The sequence below is a fragment of the Microplitis mediator genome, chromosome 2 (genome assembly GCF_029852145.1).
Source record: "Microplitis mediator isolate UGA2020A chromosome 2, iyMicMedi2.1, whole genome shotgun sequence".
NCBI classification, from domain to species: Eukaryota; Metazoa; Arthropoda; class Insecta; order Hymenoptera; family Braconidae; genus Microplitis; species Microplitis mediator.
The window spans coordinates 20185957-20206404 of record NC_079970.1 but is presented as its reverse complement, the minus strand read 5'-3'; the positions used below and the strand labels follow the sequence as shown (position 1 = coordinate 20206404).

Sequence of the window (20448 nt, the reverse complement as noted above, 5' to 3'; positions counted from 1 at the left end):
TTCTCGAGGGTGGCTGAGAGATAAAGAGAATCTGTTTTTTCTTCAGAAAATTATTTCAAGTATTTTAATGATACTTATAGCCAACATTTCTATATCAGCATTTTTATGAAGTTAAAAAAAAATCCTTTCATTTCTTTATCTTTTCTAAGCTTATTAAAAGTTAATTAACTTATGAATGAAAAAAAAAACTTTATCTATATATATATACAGGGGAAAGAAGGGCCAAACCGGACCGAGTGGGGAAAGTGCACGGAAAGATTGGAACCCAACTGGTTACTGTTCTGCACCCGACTGATTACTGTGCGGAATCTGATTGAGTGATATGCGCACACGACTCAGTCAGTTTCCGCACAGTAATCAGTGTGGTGCTGCACCAATACCGATAATTTTCTTCCAGCACCGTACTAAGTCGGGTGCAGAACAGTAACCATTTAGGTTCTAATCTTTCCGTGCGGACTACCACAAAAAATCGACAAATTTTTTTTTTCGAAATTCATAGTGTGCACGGAGAGAAGTAAATGGTATAATCTCCAATGTAATATAGTAATTATTACCATGTAGCATGGTACCGCGAGTTTTTTAGCCGTATTATTTATTTAACATAGTAGTTTGTCCGATTTTGAATGGTAATGCTAGCCATGCTAGCATGGTAATCATTCCTATGTTAGCATGGGAATCATTCATATGCTACATTGGAATCATTCCTATGCTACATAGGAATTATTACAATTTCGATGAAGCTGCTTCCAATTCAAGGTAGTAAGGTTAATATTAAAATAAGGTTTTATTATTGAAAAATTAGGTTATTTAATTAATAATAAATAAATTTTTAACTGATTTAAAAAATTTTTAAATAAAACAATAAATATTAACATTAACATATTTTAACATGGGTTAGTTTTATTAGAAAAATATTATAATAATTTAATTATGTATTGAAAATACATTTAATTAATATTTTATTGTAAGTAAAATTATTAATTATGAATTATTAATGTAGAGAAAGTTAACAATTATCTAAATTAAAAATATTAAATCCAGCGCTTTGGAATATACATTTTTCCATCTGCAGCAGTGACGATACGTGTGGTAGAATAACATTTTAAATCAGAATACAATAGACAATGATACTTGTCAAATAATACTTGAGTTTCGTATGATTGATAATGTTTATTAAAATAATATTCATTGATATAAGTAGTAATTAAGATTAATATATGTACAGGTTATATTGGACGTATATACTATATAGCAGCGCTTAATATTTAAACTGCTTTCACGCTATGCAGCATGGGACTCAGTACCATTCTAGCATGGCTTTGATTACTATGCTACAAAGTAATATTTACCAGTAGCATGATTACTACGTAGTATGGTAAATGTTACCAGAAGAATGGTAATCATTCCCATGCTACATAGTATCGATTCCTATGCTTGAAAAAATAGGACTGGTTACCATGTAGAATGGTAATTATTACCATTCTCTTCTCTCCGTGTGATAAAAGTATCTTTGTTCACATTTGAAAAATTAATTATGTCATTGTCTTTTACGTATTATTTTATTTTAATTTTTCAAGTGAGCAAAAACGGTACCTCTACCCCATTTCTGTTTGTTTCCTTTATAAAATAGGACCGAGTAAAAAAAAAATTACTGAGTAGTTTTTTTATCTGAATGAGAGTTTTCTCTAGCTTTAAAATTTTACTGTTTACAGTTCTAAATTAGGTACGAAATGGTTACTTTGATATTCATATTAAGAAATCAAGCATAATTTTTAATTATGTTGCATTAGCTTTTACTAAAGCCACGGTAAGATCTCATTAAAAGTCGTTATTTAATTTTTCGAGCGGCTCAAGCGCGAAGCGTTGGGGAACTCGGCTATCATATAAAATAATTATCAGAATCTATTCGTATTAAATCATCTCCACGGTTTTTTTTTTGCTGCACTTACATCGTATCAAAAGAAAATTAATATTAAGAGAGTACTATAATTAAAAAATTTCAAGTTGCTTTGAATAAGTCGATTTAGATTATCATTAAAAAAAACCTAAACTTCATTGACCTGTTGATCTGTTTGTATAATTTTGAATAAGCTGACACGAGATTTTCAGGAAGACAGAACTAATCGACCTAATTTTTTTTGGTCAGCTTTATATTATTGTATAATACAAGCCAATAAAAAATTACAGCTGTAATTCCTTATGTGAAAAATTCAAATTATAATGTTCGAAACGAAACAACAAACAGCAGTGCGACTGGTCGTAAACCGACACAAACCATTCATTACAAGAAACTTTTCAGTCGACGACTCTCGCCTCGCTAACAGAATCTACTATCGATCGACTGACACCTCAAGTTTATAATTAAAGGAATCAATGTTCTGAATAAGATGTAATGAACTAATTTCAAGATGATGTCCGAGTGTATACGTCTGTATGTACGTACTTACGTATTGATGTAAATATTCTGTAACTTTTGAACGGATAAACCGATTCGGCTTTTTGAAGTGGCGTTTGAAGCGGCTCATTAATGCCAACAATTTGTGAGAAATTGAGCATACTCGGTAGAGTATATTCGGAGATATTCCAAAAATCAAATTTTTCCAAAAATTTTTTTTTCGGATAACTTGTAATGTACTCGATGGATTGATTTCAAAATCTATCTAGCTTTAAAACTTTATTGGCAGGGTGCGCGACGAAGACGACATCTGTCGACCGCATTAAATCATCCTCAAAAAGCACAGAGAAAATACGGAAAGTTTTTATAAACAAATAATTAAAATTTTCAAAGATTGCGAAATATATGTGTGATACCACATTTGAAAGGTGGAAAAATATAGAGTAGATTGTACTGAAAAAAATAAGTATAAAAAATTTTAATAAATACAAAATAAATATTATTTTGAACGACATAAGGTTAGCTTGTAATAATAATAATAACAACAAGAATAGTCATAATAACAAATGAGTTAAAATAATTATAATTATAATTTTTTCAAAGTTGAAATTATTAATTTGCATTAAGTAAAGAAATTAAAGTAATTTCAATTATTCATAATTGTAAATTTTAAAACTCAATAATTGAAAATACTTTGTGTTAAAAATTTGTAATTTAAAAAATTCCCCGTAATAATTTTTAGCCAAAGATGAACATCATGGATGGAAATGTATAAAACTTGCAATTACTATTTCTGTCAGTATTTTTGCAATTAATAACACAACAACTACACGGAGAAAAAAATATCGCCAGAATGACTATCCAATGTATCCTCAAATGACGTATCGTCAGAATAACGATTCGTATACCTAATTTAGGAATACTCTCATATTAATTTAATGATCTATAGTATCGTTAAAGTAAAGATACGTTTTTGGGTTAGGTTAAGTATTCGTTTATTTAATTTAACAATACGACGAATAGCCTTTGTAACGATATGTAGTTTCGTTGATATTAGTATCTGTATAGCCAGCGTGAGGATCCGTATAGCTAAATTGGCTATACGTATCATCGTTCTCGGTTGTCGGATGCCTAAATACAGAGTTTGCGCAATAGTCATGTTAGCGATTCATAAAATGCCTAAAATAAGGATACGAATCGTCATTTTGACGATCCACTGTGAGGATACTCTGTATAGCTGAATTGGCTATACGGCGTATCGTCAAGTAAGATGACTATACAGCGTATAGCCAGAATAGCGATACGTATTCTTAATCTGGCGATATTTTTCTCTCCGTGTACTTGTTCTTATTTTTTAACACTGCTTTCATTTAACTATTCACAAGACAAGTGCGATTTAACGCGTATTTCGTCCCCTGCAGACGCTACAATCGATTCGATTGTCCCCACCCTATACTCCGTACCCTGCCAATAAGCCGCGTCGAATGCCACCTTAACCATCAAAATCGGTTCATTTGTTCAAGAGAAACCATTGTCAGAAAAATTTCTAATAATATCCAAATTGTTGAACTAATTGATGACAGTTTTTTTTTAACGTTAGTGGTTAAGAACTGCTTCGAATGTTACCTTGACCGTCAACATCGGTTCATTATTTCAAAAGATATTGGTGATTAATAATAAAAACATAACAATTTACTTCTTTTTTCCCGAATAACTCATAATATCATTCATCAAATGGTTCAAAAAATTTTTTTTACATTCTACCGAGCAATAGCATTGGCGTGACAGTAGTAAAGAACATGGCGGTTACTGAGAAAAAGGCGGCTTATTTGAAAAAATGTATTTCACAATTACTTTTTATCTTTTCTAGACAAAAATGAGCAGTCCAGCTGTGCTCAAATTTCCAAAAATTTCAATTATCATAAAAAATCAATAAAATTCTTCCCGTTTACTTCGTTAAAATGAAATTAAAAAATTAAAAAACTATCATTATCATATCGTTAATTAAATTATCACTTCTCTATATTAAGCTCGCAATTTCTGTAGACTTGGAGGTTCATAAAATATTAGATGTAATATTTAAGATAAATTAAAGCAAACTAACCTTGAAAGCTCCGAGGTTGTTGATAACACAAGGTAAACTGGCGTCCCTACCAACAGCAACAGTCACATTTGGAATGGGCTCAGCAAACATGGGACCCTCTGACAATGCTGTAAAATAAAGACAGAGGGTGTAAGTAAATATATACATACAGTATATAGTATATTGTTGTCTCTGATGCGTCGTTAGTAGAAACACCCGGGATATATATACATAAACCCGACTAGAATATCGTCGTACATCCATTTCCCTGTCAATTTCACCAGAGAATAAAGAGCCTGCCTGCCTCTCCATACTCTCATACTCCTTAAGCTTTACCTACTCGGCTGAGCCGTCACTACACACCATCCTTGTACTATCTTCTAACCGAAATTGGCTCCACACACACGTATTTTCTACACATGTAACCATATAATATAAACATATATACATATAAAGTGTCGTCAGAGTAACGTTGTCGGCCCGAGATTGAAGCAAGTCTTCGGAGACTTTACCTAAATACAATATGAAATTTTCTTCCCCTTTATTTTTAAATTTATCTATTTTTTTTCTTATTTTTCCGTACATAAACTCTAGTCTACTCAAACTTTACTTTGTTTTTCTTCTGGAAGAATAGATTGCCTGAGATACAACTTTAAAGAAAAAGTATGTTTGTATTTATGCATCCATATATATGTTCATGTTTATTAACAATCTAAATATATATGACGGTAAATAGTTAATTAAAGTGTCAGAATTATGATGATTTAATCATAAGTTAGATGTAATCAAACGCAGAAACCAATCAACCGTGTCCGTACGATACGCTACCGATAACTATATTTGATATACTGATATATTATATATATGTATAGTGTATATATATATTTAGAGTTAGTAGGTTGAGCAGGTACTCGTCATGAAACTACTCCTAGTAGTTCCACGACTCGAGTATAAGTTTCTAAAGGGCATTCGAGAGTGAAAGAGAAGGGCAGTTGGCTGGTTATTCAATTGGAAGAATCTCGGAGAACTTACCGATTCCAGTTGAAATAATTTCATCTGTTATCCTTTATCGTTTATTGATCTTTCCAGTTGTTTAGATTTATTTTTCATTACTATATTTATTTTTCACTTAAATTATCATATAATAATAATATAAATGGTGAAATAAGATTACATATTGCCGGAGGATAAAAATTGTGAAAAATAACTTGGATCAAGTCATTCGTAAAAAAAATATTACGGATTTCCTTTTATTCAATGGACTCTTGTGTACTTTAGATTCAATATTTTACTTTGTTCTACTGTAACCGTATATTCTTTATACTCTGCTGTACTTAGAGACATTTGTAAGATGCACTTTGCCCCAATCGAAATTTATTGGATAGTGGAAATGATTCGTAAGAAACAGTATAAGAATTCTTTTACTGGTTTTAGACATTGCTTGAGATTTCGTTTCATTTTTTTTTTATGTTTTCTTTAGCTGTATTCTCAATATTATATTTTATAGTTGGATTTGTAGAGTTTCTACTATTATATTGACTTACACGAAATTTTTATTGGTTAATAAAAAAACTTTTTTATAAATCTGAGTAATCAGACCCGGGAACGAATAATTTTGATTTGAGATCTCATTAAATTAATATAGACCTAAATTTTTTAAACTAAAGATTTCTGTATATCAAATATATTTTTTAGCGCCTACTTCATCCAATAAGATCCGAAATTTTTTTAAAAATCAAAATTTTGAATCCCAATTTGATAAATTGTCTTTTTTATTTTCGATTAAGCTAAAAAAAAAAATTACAACGATAAAGTAGTGACAGTTTCTCAAGTTGTAATTAAGTAGCGTTATGGGACACCTTACACTGAAAAAAAGAAATATTTGTCCCAAATAAATTTGTGGCTTCTTTAAAAATATTTCTTAATGACACCAAGGGGCTCGCACATATTAAAGCAGTGACAGATAAAGGTAATGTTGATTTCAATCTGTGTAATGCATTACTTGTTGAGGAGCTTAGGACTCATTTAATTCCGGAATCCAAAATCACTCGCAACGATCGAGTGATTTAAGTAGAAAGAATGATGCACTCATCAAGGACTTGAATGAAGAAGTAAAGATGGTCGCAGATCAAATAGACCTGTACTACCTACGGGAACAGGGAAAAAAAATAAATTCAGTGATCTAAATCGTTGTGATTCATTGAATCAATTAATAAAAATAAATTCTAACAGAAATAAATATATGTTTAGAACACTTAAAAAATCTATATTATCTAATATTAATGCCATGGTTTAATCGAATGGAACCATATTTTTGAAGAAGTGTATATAAACGATAGAATGAGTTGTATGAAAAAGAAAAGTTTCTCGAACGAAATACCTGCGTTCAATTTCACAATTTATATGTGCAAAAATGTAAACAGCACCAAAATGATGGCTAGAGTAAAGCATACATCGAAGATGCAACTCATGGTGTACATTAATATACCCGATCAATATACCCGAAAATCGAGTGTATCAAGAGAATACTAACAGCGCCTTACACGACTACAAATTATTTAAGAAATCGTTTTCCGACTTTGAGAAAAAAATTTTCTCGTGACAACTAAGTTTTAGTTATGACACGTAATTTTTTTTGTACTATGACAAAAATTGTTCAGTGAAACATTAATATTAAACATTAATGTCATATTGTGTGTAATACAGGATACCTCTGTATTACTAGCAAAATAGGGTTATCGTCACTTTGCTGATTTACAGTGAAAAATCCATCTCATAAATGCTTCAAGTTGGGAATATGATAACTCTAAAATAAGTTTCTTACCAGGGACACTACAAGTGGTGGGCGCGATCTAGTGGCGAGCACCAAACTACTCCCGCTGCTGCTGCTTAACATCATAACTTTTAAATGAATAATCATTAGGTTCAAATATATATTTATTAACCTCGAACAAATATATATATTTATTCTAAATTAATATATTTTTTTGTGTCTAAATAATATTTATTAGAGTTAATACAATAATATTCTGCTTTAATATTTGAATTTGTTGGCACTATACGCTACTCATTTGCTCCTGCACGTCGATTTACTGCGCAAGGAATTGCGCCAATTAATACTCAGTCACCGTACTTAGTCAATTAAAAAATTTAAACATCGCTTGTATATAAAAAGGATCATTTCTTTTATTATTTTCATATCAACTCGCTCCCCGTCGATCTCCCACATAAAGTGTAAGGAAATTGTACACAATTCTGTAATATCCTCTATATTAAATTAGATGGATCGAAAATAGTTATGAAGTTAACTGAGTATTGAATTACCGCAAGGATACGGTTCACAATTCCTTATCGGTTAAAATTAAGGAGCGCAATTTAAATTTTTAGTTTTATATAATTTCATAAAATTTTACGATATAAATATTGATGGGATTCTGTAAAACTTTACAAAGTTATATAAAATTTTAAGAAAATTTATTTTATTTCATAAAATTAGGTAAAGTTTTATAAAATTGTATGAAATTCCATTAAATTCAAATTCAGTCCTACCCGCATGAAAATATCATATATGGTAAACATATATTAAAAGATATATGTTACAGATATCAATATATATGTGACAATACATGAAATCTTATATAGAACTATGTATAGATTTTTGCCGATTTTATTATATTTCAATATATGTTTTTTCTTATATGATTTCATATACTTCCGTATAACTTCAATATATATATTTTATATATTTGAAAACTTATAATTTTGATATATTCAAAAATAAATGTTATTTATAAATGAAAACAAATAAGAATACACATATAATTCATCATTAGATAGCACGATATATTTACCATATATTTAACTTTATAAATTTTTGTATATTTTTTTATATATAGAACCATATAAGTCTCCCCATATATGTAAGAATAAATAAAATCTATTCTTTTCTGTCTTTCTTTCTCTGTTATAAGATTCAAACATTGTGTTCAGAATATATATATATATATATTGTAACATGAGGAAAATTCGACATCGACCCGTGGTTTGAAAATTATTTGAAATAATAAATAATTATCCGGTGAGCAAATTTTAGTGACCTCTAGCATCGAAAATTCCGACTTTGACCGAGCAAACGATCCAACACATTGATTGTCACGGGAGATCCGGGATAGACGCCGAACTGAACGGCCACGTTTATTTTATTTGAACAATTCGACTCCGACCAATTTCGATCCCGATGATTGAACAACGCGATTTACGACTAAAACGACCAATCCGAGTTTGGATCAACGACTAGTTAAATTAATTGATCACGACAATTAATTTCGACCAACAATAACTGACTCCGTGAACAAGTGAACAAGCCGAAGCCTCGGCCCGAAACTGAACAACGTGTTCTAGTGAATTTAGTAGTGAACAAGTGAACCGCGTTCGTGTAATAATTAAAAATTAATTAATTAATTACGCGCAATAATTATTTGATCGTGTAATTTAACACGTTACCGAAATAAAATATTATTTTATATTTTATTTTATTTCTTCGAGCAATTCTGAGAACTACGGCTTATCCGTGTCTCATTCGCAACAGCAGTCTTGTCACCTCGCCGTGTAAGAATACTCTGACGTCACTCGTCAAGTATTTCTTTAATACTTCCGCTGTATGTGTGTCTCCGGACAATAAAATTATATTTTTTTAATTTCGTAATCGACTGTGTTTCTCTGAGCAATGAACTAATTGTGTTTTCGATCAACTACGATTTTTTTTTGATAATATTGTTTATATCGAGTCAAGCCGACAACGGCATTTATATTTTTTTTGTAACCGATAACTTTATTTGTGAAACCGATCAACGATTTTGTTTGATTAAATACGACTGATTATTTGTTTAATTCTGATCAATTATTTATCGTAATCTTAAGTGCCTGACTTTTCCCCGATCCGCCACCCTGAGTCGACATTTTTGATAATTGTTTATTTGGTGATTATAAAATCACCTGGCGCCCAACTTAATTATTTTTGAACAAGGTAGCCAAAAACAGTAAGTGTATTCGGACTTCACTCCGGTAGATCCCCGGTGGTGAAAAACCCGTTACAATATATATATATATATATATATATATATATATATATATATATATATATATATATATATATATATATATATATATGTGCTAGCTTACAAATTTACATATATAATTATCAATACATGTAATACATATGTGTGCTAACTTATAAGTTTTCATATATGATTATGAATATATATAATACATGCATTAACTTATAAACTTACGTATATAATGAATTATTTTAAAACTTACTATATTATATATAAGAAAAGATATATCGTTTTTGGCCACTTATATGGTCCCATATTGATTATATATTTTTCCATATATATTTATCATATATGGAATTTTCATGCGGGTAATAAGATAATGATTTTATAAAATTCCATAAGGTTTCTAAAATTTCTTGAAGTTTTATAAAATTGTATAAAAAGAAAGAATCATTGTTGCAAGAGCTTCCAATATTTTTTAAAATAGATATTTACTTCAAAATCAGTAATATTTTTAGATAGGATGATCTCGTTACCTAGAATATTGCGATGATTTAAATCTCATGGTAATTATCTTAATGACTGTAATGAGAGTGCTTGCATACTATATCTATACATTTGAAAGCAACCGATATATTGCATGATTCCACGCGGAATAACACAGCATGCATATAGTTTCTGGCACATGAAATAGAGATATTCTAGCCAACGCGTTTATAGTATAATATAACTCCCAGTTGGACCAGATTAGAGTTATTAATCTACACGTGAAAACAAATTGTCACAAATGAAGAAACTTCGTAAATATATTTCATAGTTAAACTTTGACAAGCTAAATAACCATCAATTATTTATCAGCCTTAATAACTTACAGGTTTTCTTTTATGACCTTTTATCATCAATAATAATAATTAATCGAAACTCAAAACCATTTAGCTATTTTTGGTGATATTTAACGCAACAGGTAACATAACTGTCAGATTTTATAATAACGCTGTCATTAATCAAGTTACGAAATTAATTATTTAATTACTGATAGTATAGTTAATCAAAAACGTTAATCTGAATCTATAATTAATCGGTTCGTTTAAAATAATTGAATTATCAAATACAATTATTTCGATTATATTGAATGAAGTCTTTGGTATTGATTAAAGAACTGTAGGTAATTAAAGAAACTAGGACAAATATATATTACATATTATTGAATATTATCCTACAGGGAAAAGAAAAAAACGTTCGAGATATTGATCGACATGAAATTTATTTCTAGTAACGGTGACATTTTTGATGAACCAGAGATATCTGACGTATTTTCATACGTTTCTATTACATCGATTTATTGACGACCGGTTTTTCAAATTTTGTTTAACGTAAATCATTTAATTTGACGTAAGCCTAGCATCGAAATTACGAGAAAATTTAAGATGTAAAAAAATTTTTTTAAATGAAAATTAAAAATTTTGTAGTAATAATTATTGTCTAATTGTTTTCAAATTCGAAATATTTCTACGATAGAGACCACCAACAATAAATGGAATTTTTACAAATTAATATATTTATACTTACAGTATAAAGTAGTAATAGTTACCATGCGGAATGCTTAATAAATTATGTCTGCACGATAACAAATTCGGGCAAAAATTGCATATGGCTACGAAAACTTGGAACAATTGTAAACTTACAGAATTTGTACTTTAGGCATAAGGTAGAGGTACCATTTGTGGCCACTGCTCCATTTTTGGACATTCAATTCTTTATTTTAATTAATGAAAAAGTGGAAAATAAAATTTTCATTTTAATAGCGGGATAGAAATATCTTTAGATATACTTAAAAAATTGATAATGTTATTGGGTCTTTTACAGATTATTTTATTTGAATTTTTTAAGTGTCCAAAACTGGCCCTAAAGTGGCCAAAAACGGTACCTCTACCCTTATTAAAGATTACTAAATTATAAGAAAAATTTCAACAAAAGCTATCATTAGCGATAGTCGACTGTAAAAAATCAACAGTGAATTCAGAGAACATGGAATTTATTTCAATCCAGAATGAAAAATTCACTCTATCCAGAGTTCCGGAGTTTAAAAAAAAACCACTCCGCGTAAGAAGTAAATAGGGTTTTTTTCCGCGGAGTGATGTTGATTTCATTTCAAGTCTTAAGAGAGACACTCGAAAAAGTTACATAAGTTTCATATATGCGGGCGATACTTTTAAAACTTATATCTCATGATCGAATTGATCAAATTCAATGCATTCGTCTTTCAATCGATAGAAAATTTTCTCAAGAATATGCTTTTTAAAATGGCACACATTTAAAAAACTCGGGTAATTTTACTTGATGTCTCTTGAGGGTTAATTCATATCCACTTTGATCCAGGGTTTTAATGTTAAAATGAATTTCCCTTCGGAGTGAATTTCGCTCCAAGGAGATTCAATTAGAAAAAATCATCCGCTCTACAATCACTTGAAATTCACTCCAAACTAAACCCGCAAATTTTTTACAATGTAGCATTTTATGACATGATGGATAGTTTAAAAATTACTATACCATGTAATAACCGTTGATGGTTCCCATGCAGTAACATCGCCATATAATTTTAATCGTATATTAAAAAAATGATTTTTAATTAAACTGTAGATGTGATCATGATTTTATGTTACTACTAAAATATATATCACGTAGGAAAATAATCTAGAAATTATCTGGTGTACTTGGGAGTAAGGGAGACAGTAAATGCAACAGGTGAGCGAGACTCTTGCTTCGAATAGATTTCAATTACGCTGAATTCCTCTATTTTATTGTATTAATTAATTCATTAAACTTCAAGTTAATTAAATATTTATAATAATAATTATTATTATTATTTTTATGGGTTTTAATAACAAAAGTTAACAAAGTAAGATTTATTCATATATATGTTTAATTTTATCAAGAGTATTTTAAATGAATTTTAATTGGCCAAGTGCCCAAAAGATGTTAGACGTCGCTGATAAATTTTATAAAAAGACATGGACAGACATTTAGACAAGACTTAAGCATATGTGGTACGTCGGAGTCAGTTGGCGGTTTTTCAAAGACTCGTTCGCTAGCCAAACATTAAATTATGTCGAGTGAATTTAGTGGGGTAAAATTCACAAGCTATTTATTGTTCATTTTATTAAATAGTTTAAAGTTTATAATTATTTGAATTTATTTGTAAATAAATTCAACTTTTTGTATAAAAAATTTGTCTTGAGATTAATTATGAGAATTTTAGTTGATATAGAAATACTTAGAACTTCTAAAGACGTTTCTTGGTCAAATACTTGTAGAAGTTGACCAAGCTACTTGGGAAAGTATGTCAAATATTTTTAGTGCGGTATAAAGTTAATAGATTTATTAAAATATCTGATAACTTTTATAAAAAATTTGAATTAATTTTATTTTGTAAAAGAAAAATTAAATTTTGATAATATAATTTATCTTACGTTGCCTAAAAAAAAAAAAAAAAATTATTCTGTCACTATAAAAACGATGCACGAGACATATTTATTTTAGTAAAAACCAATCAGTTGTAGGATGTATGAGTTGTGAGTAAAATATAAAATTGATGGATGCGATGCAGATGAGAGATGGAAAAAATAAACGGCAATAAATTTTTCAATAACGTCTGACTTTTTAAATATTTATATTTATATATTTTTTTTTATCAGAATATTGAAAACTAAAAAATTCATGAAATTCTATTATGACTTTTTTGTTTATCTCTGTTACTGTTGTTAAAACATAAACAATGTTATTGTTATTGTTGGTTTTTAATCCACACGAGACGCAAAGAATTTGTCGATTGCTGTATATATACATTTCTTGGATAAATTCTGTCTCGAGAGACTTGCGCACTCTAGGGAGAGACAAGCACGATATGATTTCATTATATCTGTTTTATGGCGCGATCGAGTCATAATAAATGTGTTTACACTGTCATATATTGAGTATATTTATTAACATAATCATATTGTTTTTGATATACTGCGACAATAATATATTTTTTCTTGCTAAATATTTTTTTTTATTGCTGAAAGTATTATTGAGTTCTCATTTTATAGAATATTTTTTTTTCCATATTGAGGATAAAAAAAAAAAATTTATGCAAAAAAAAATATTCTCGTGATTTGAAATTGAAATTTTTTTTTTAATTTGATTTGATATTTAACGACGTCATTTTTTGATTCGATATTTAAGAACAGTAGAAAATTAGGTACAGAAAAAAAAGGATTTCTTAAAGCAAGAAATATTTTGCACTATGAATTGAAGAGAACACTTCTTTAGGACTAGAAAAAATTTTTTGGTGCTAAAATTTTTTTTTGCCTCAATAAATTTTTTCTCGCCCCAAGAAAATTTTTGTTTTTAATTTTTAATGATAAAAATTTCTTGAGACAAGTAAAAATTTTCTGTGCCAAGGAATCCTTTCTTTCGGTGTACGAAAGATAAATCTTACAGACTAGAGGACCGAAATTCCTCTGTAAAATTTTCTGTAATGAAGATGAGAGTGTACGGCGTTCTGATAGGCTTGCAGTGAAAAATAATAATATCACTTTCAAAATGCCAAATTTTGCAACTGTAACCTAGAGCATTTTTTTGTAGTGTCAGCAATTCGCTTGTGGCAGGAGCTACCGATGGAGGTTATAAATTCACTCTGGATTGAGGGCTTCAAAATCAAAGCGTTTAATTTCTTCATGGATGTAGAAGTAAACAGTAACTCTTAAAGCTTGTTAACTAGTGATGAACCAAATGGACGTTACAAACGTTTATAATTTTCATAAAATATGTTTTTAAGTATTTTACGTGACACTGTATTGTTTTTAGTATAAACATTGCCATACAGCTTCGGCCTAGGCATATAAATTTTAAATAAATAAATAAAAATATTTCCCTAAAAAAAATAAATTAGATTTTATTTTTAAGAAAATTTTTTTTTTCAAGGTTCTAAAATTTCTTTCAAAATTGATTTTTTGTATCTTTACAATTTGATAATTCGCTTTTTGTTTAATTAATTAATTTTTTATTTTTTTTTAACAGCAAAAGTGTAATCAAAATTTGATCTCTATTTGAAAAATATTGACATTTGAATTTCTAGCGGCCACAGAATCAGGTAACCGCGACAGTAAACAATTAATGAATGTAAAAATAAAAATCTCGTGATCAATTTTATTTTCCGTTTTTTTTTTTGTGCACCATTTGTGTAAACATATAGGTTATTTTCAAGTACACATTTTTGTTTTGAACAACTTCTGAAAAATAATTCAAATATTGAAATAACATTTTACAAAATAAAAATAAAACAACAAAATAAAAAAATATTCATTGAGTTTATCAGTAGTCGGTTTTTTATTATTATTATTTTTTTTTTTTCATATCATGCCAATAATTTTTCGCCGAGTGCAAGCATATAGTCATAGATATACTTTATATATCTACGTACATATATAAAGTTTGGGTTGAGTATTTTCTATTGCCATATGGTTTCTGAGCAGTATACGCGAAGAGAACGATGAGAAAAGAGAGATGTAGAGCCCCCGAGAAATTTATCCGACAGATAAAAATGTCTCTTAGAGAGTTTATACAGTGGAGGCAGGAAAAGATTTCAATAAAACCCACCCAGGAGGTTTTTTATTTTTTATTTTTTTTTTTATTCCTCTTTTCTTAAACTACCCTTACTCACTCACTCACTCACTTGGGTTTTTCCGAGGCGTTCTTTATTCGCCACAATGCGATTGTGGATTGTAAAAGCCGGGAGTATTAAACGGGTCAGTAGATTCCAATGTCTCTAACATTTACGTGCGTAGCCAAATTGACATTTTAAATATTTAACTTACTTTTATTTATTGTTTATCTGACACATTTTTAACAATAAAACAAAAAAATCCAACAGCGATTATAAAAAAAATATTTGAAATTTCACATATAAGCGCACCGACTAATATTTAATTATTAGTATTTGAATACGTGCGAAAGTCCATATTATGTTTACTGAGTAAATAGTTATGTTCTCATTCAATTACGAGTTCAATACGTGTTAAATAACATCAACATTCATGTAGTGTTGACATATTATATATATGAACAAAAGTTCTCGAATGAAAAGAAAAACATCAAATATTAAATGGTTAAAAATTTTTGTAAAATAATCTATTTTATTAAAGGAATGAGAAAAATTTCATTTAATTCATATCTCTATGATGAAATTAATTGAGTTTTGATTAAATTCAATTTGAATTTATGCTTTTTAACGGTTTCAAATGTTTTCATGCGATACTTAGTCCGTTATTTTGAGTTTTATGAATACCCTGATTAAAAACTTCGATTGAAACTAAAGAATAATGATTGAAAGTCTATCGGATTTCAATCGAAATCAATCGGAATTCAGCGATTTTAATCGGAGTTTTTAATCAGGGTAATTTCAAAAGTATTCAAATTTCGCGCTAAAAGATATTTTTACTTTCTTTTTCTTAATAATAGTCAAATGTTACTGACATCAAAATTTGTGAATATTTCAAGCAGACAAGAGGATTAGACAGACAAAAATTTGAACATATGTGGGCTTTTCAAAATATTCGATGGTAAAGTTATTAGTAATTCGGTAAATAATAAAATTTAAAACATATTAAATGAATAGTATTGACACGCGGGCACTCATGTAAGGACTGACTGCAGGTTCTCTCTAAAAATAAATTAGTGAAATTCACAGCGAATCAGTGGATAGTCACTATTTCTCCATTTCTAAGTATACTACTAATTTAACTATTAATCATTTCTTAAATAGTAATAAATATTTGATAAATACAAAACAATGATGTTTACGGAAGTTCACTCCCAACCTATAGTATGTGCTATTGCTTACTCTCTCACTCGCTATTGCTTCCTATTTTACTTGATATCGCTTACTCGCTTTTTCTCATTTGAAATTGTGAGACAGGTTTCTTTGAATATTTATAACTCTTTTACTAATCGGTAGTATGATTATTCTAAAATTTTTTTTTCTATAATCTATTAGTTTTTGAAAAGATTCTTAACAGAGGTTCATACTACTCTCTCTATTGCACTTAAGTCCACGGACGATACTATCTTTGTTGCACTTGTGCAGTAAATGGAAACTTTGGCCGAGTTTTTCTCTTAAACAAACGAATATTATCAAACAATTTAAGCGCGCTTCGGTAGATTAGACAGTAGTGCATCAATGTGCGGTCTGTATTTTGTATTTAGAAATTTTGTTTCCGAAAAAAACTCAGCCGAAAATATCTGATAAGCCCTGTTAAGCAAAATAATTTGACATATACATGAAAATATGACTTTTTTTTAGGTTAGTTTGAGCTACTGCATGTTAATTGTATGCACTTTGATTATTAATATCTCGCCTTACAAACGATCAAAAATTTGGATTTTTCAAAATTACATGCAGGACATTTACCTTGATATCATATTTCAATTACATGAAATTCTTATGAAAAGTCGGTTTGCGAGTGAACTACCCTAAGAATAGTATATTGTACAACTAGTGCGGTAAGTTGTCGATTGCCCACGAGAGCAAAGTTGAGCGCACGAACGAAGTGAGTGCGCTCATTTGCTCGAGTGGGTAATCGGCAACACCGCACGAATTGAACATACATTTTTTTATTATTAATGCGATATGAGTACTATTTTAGTGCTCGCTGTTTTGTTCCCCAAGTAGCTGTTTGCTCATTCAACTGTTACCGCGACATTTTTGTGGGTTATACGATAATCTGCATATGGCAAGTAAATTTGAGTGCGACAAGTTTACTTGTCGCACTCAAATTTACTTGTCGCACGCAGATAATCGTATAACGCACAAAAATGTCGTGGAAACAGTTGAATGGGCAAACAGCTATTTGGCGAACAAAAGAGCGTGCGCCAAGATAGCACTTATATCGCATGAATGATAAAAATGATATTTTAAATACTAAGAAACCTTTTTAAATGCTAAGAAATCCTTCTGTTAGTGCAGCAGATATTCACTAATTCACAGTGAATTCCACTACGTCATTATTAGAGAGTACTCTTGATAAAATAATAATAACCTACTTTTGAAGTAATCAGTCGACTAATCATTTATAAAATAAATCAAATATGAGTTTATATTAAGACAGTGGTAACGATTATTACAGATAATTATCCGCAGATTAATATGTTTCTCATGAACAATACCAATATTCATAAGCATATATACGTCTGCATACAGATAATATGTATATAAAGCGTATATCCTGCATGTATCCTTGATATAATCGATCGTACGAAAATGAGCCATAATTTATACATACTCGCTTACGCGATTAAATATTAATAACGTTCACTCGAGAGTCTAATAACATCATATATCTAAATATGTAGAAGCTTGTCAAGTGCCTCGTAAGCCAATATCCTCTTGCTCTAGTTTAACTCACAGACATACACTCAAACCTCTACTCCCGTCTACATTCATAAATGCATACACACATAGTATACAATACACAGACATGTAGGTAATATAAAGATGGAGTTAAAATATCCACCTTGAGAGTTATTTTTGAATAATCCTCAAAAAAATTCCGAGGGTATTCAGAAAAAGCACCTGGTAAGAATGAAAAGCTGATGGAGATCCTTGTCGCGGCACGTGCTCAGGTGCTGGCGGTACACTTTTGTCAATATATTAATGCAATAATAATAAGGTATCTAAGTACGAAAGTATGAATGTATAGATGTAGGTACATTGGGCTGGCTTAGCACTTTAACCTGGGATTTATAGGGCGTTAAACTAACGCGCGGCTGAATAACCTCTTCGACTATCGCTCGTTCCGGACTGCCAGTTACTCTCTGCGGTCATAGTGTATGGTTCAATGTAAACCCAACGATCCGAGGCAATTTGATTCCCTTTCCAATGGGATATATAGTTTACAACACGTCCAGTCAACGATACACACACAAACACACACACCAGTCAATATCGATATCATCCGCTGAATGACTTTCATTAGCTTAATAATTCATTTAGATAATTTATTAGCTACGTGGTTGATCTAGGTTGAAGCTAGCGATGGTACTGGTGCTGGTGCTAATGCTGGTGTTGGTACTGATACTGGCGCTGGTGGTTGTGATGGTGGTAGAACTCGAGGTATTAGTATTAGTATTTAGTACAGCGATAGACGCGGCCCGAATAATGATGAGATGAATAGCCAAAACTACACCCAGTTGACCGGGTTCGCTGAGTATTTATGTCTCTAATGTTGTAGCTGGACAAGTTACAGGGTCTCGTGGCAGTGTGGTATAGTGTGCTCTTGTGTAGTGTTGTGGCGCACACCAGGATGATCCACGTCCACGAAGGGAGGAATAGACCCTGGAGATGTCTGTGAGAGGAATGTTTCAGACTCCATTACTTGAATTGGATTGGGAATACCAGCAACTCCCACGGCATATCCTGGCACCCTCGTATTTTGGACAAACATGATCATCATCTTTATTGCTCTGTAGTAAAGATTATCTTATGCATTCAAGCTACTTACTGTTTCTTTATTTTTCGCCCGTTGTTAATATTAATATTCTATGGAGATTTTATTCTAGGTCTGGGAATAATTTATCATTAATAATGAGAGTTTTATTTTTAGTTTTTGTTGCTTTAGATTTATTGCTGTAAAACGTTGTCCTACTGTAAATAGTTGGATGGGTTTTGAAAATATTTAAGCTTGAGATTGAAGAAAATGTTGGTTTAGCTGTAGTTTAGCTTTAGTTGGTTTACTTTATGTCTAAGCGTCAATGTGGACTTTGGATGTTTTAGTATTAAATGTGCATTTGGTATAATGTTGGAATTGAATCACTGGTACCGCAAACTCGGTACTGGCTAGACAGAATTATGGTCCTGGCCAGTAGTGTAACTGGTCGTCTTTCTGGAGTTGTTCGAGCAGGTGGAAAATCGATTGCGGAAGCATCTGCTGCCGATAGAATCCTACGAGTAGCTTCTGTCCACTCGATGCTCCAGTGGGTATACGTCATCCTCGTTTCTCTACTCGCCACGGACTTAGAGTGGAGTCTATTCACGGTAACTTCCGACAGCTGCATCCAATGGTCCGGTATCGACGACTACGACAGCGAGGATGAGAACGACGTCCAGTGACGGTCGGCTCTCAGATCTATAAACGACTACCGAGAGTTGTGATTCTGCGGATACAAACCCATTGGTATATAACACTTCAGTGCACTTCACTTAACCTTATCCTATTGATCCTTTTAGACTTTTAGATTCACATCTTTCGATGAAGTGCAGGATCATCCGACTGTCGATCTCACGAATTCAACGTTTATGCCTCTAAAGTGTGCCAGGTGCCTTCAATCCCCAATTTTTCACCCAAATCCCTTTTTTTCTCGTATATTTTTTTTATGGCGCGAGTGTTCTTAATAGTGTTTACTTACTACACTTTAATTGCTTGAATTATTTATAAAAATTCAAATTCGGCTATTATTTAAAAATACAAAATTTTAATTTTAAATCTTTAATTGTTATTTAATTTGCCAGGGTTCACTTCAAGGCAATTATCTCATTAATGCTCCACTTTATGAAAAAAGTGAATGAATACTTTTTTGTAGCCCGTTAAATTTTCTGTAAAAAAGAAAAATATGACTTTTTACATAAAGTCAATATTTCGAACAAAAATCCGTTTGAAACATTTTCGTACCTCTGAAAATTATTTACGAAAAATGTTTCATTAATTTTTGAAGTAAAATCAATAGCTCAGCAGTAAATTTATGACATGAATGTAAAAAAATTATTTCACCTGAAGAACAGAAGATTTTTTTAAAAATTAATTAAATATTTTAATGAAAATGATTGGAAGCTATTGAATGAATATTTTGTGGAATTAGTTTACTTTTGATGTAAAAAA

General features: G+C 30.4%; 1 protein-coding gene across 3 annotated transcripts in view; it reads right to left on the bottom strand.

The window, feature by feature from the left end:
- Positions 1–20448, bottom strand: part of LOC130663316 (lachesin-like) — a 250729-nt gene that overhangs the window by 58324 nt on the left and 171957 nt on the right. For all 3 annotated transcript variants that reach the window (XM_057462462.1, XM_057462464.1, XM_057462463.1), the window contains exon 4: positions 4500–4606. In XM_057462462.1, the coding sequence (XP_057318445.1) occupies positions 4500–4606 (107 nt within the window). The remainder of the gene's footprint in view (positions 1–4499; positions 4607–20448) is intronic.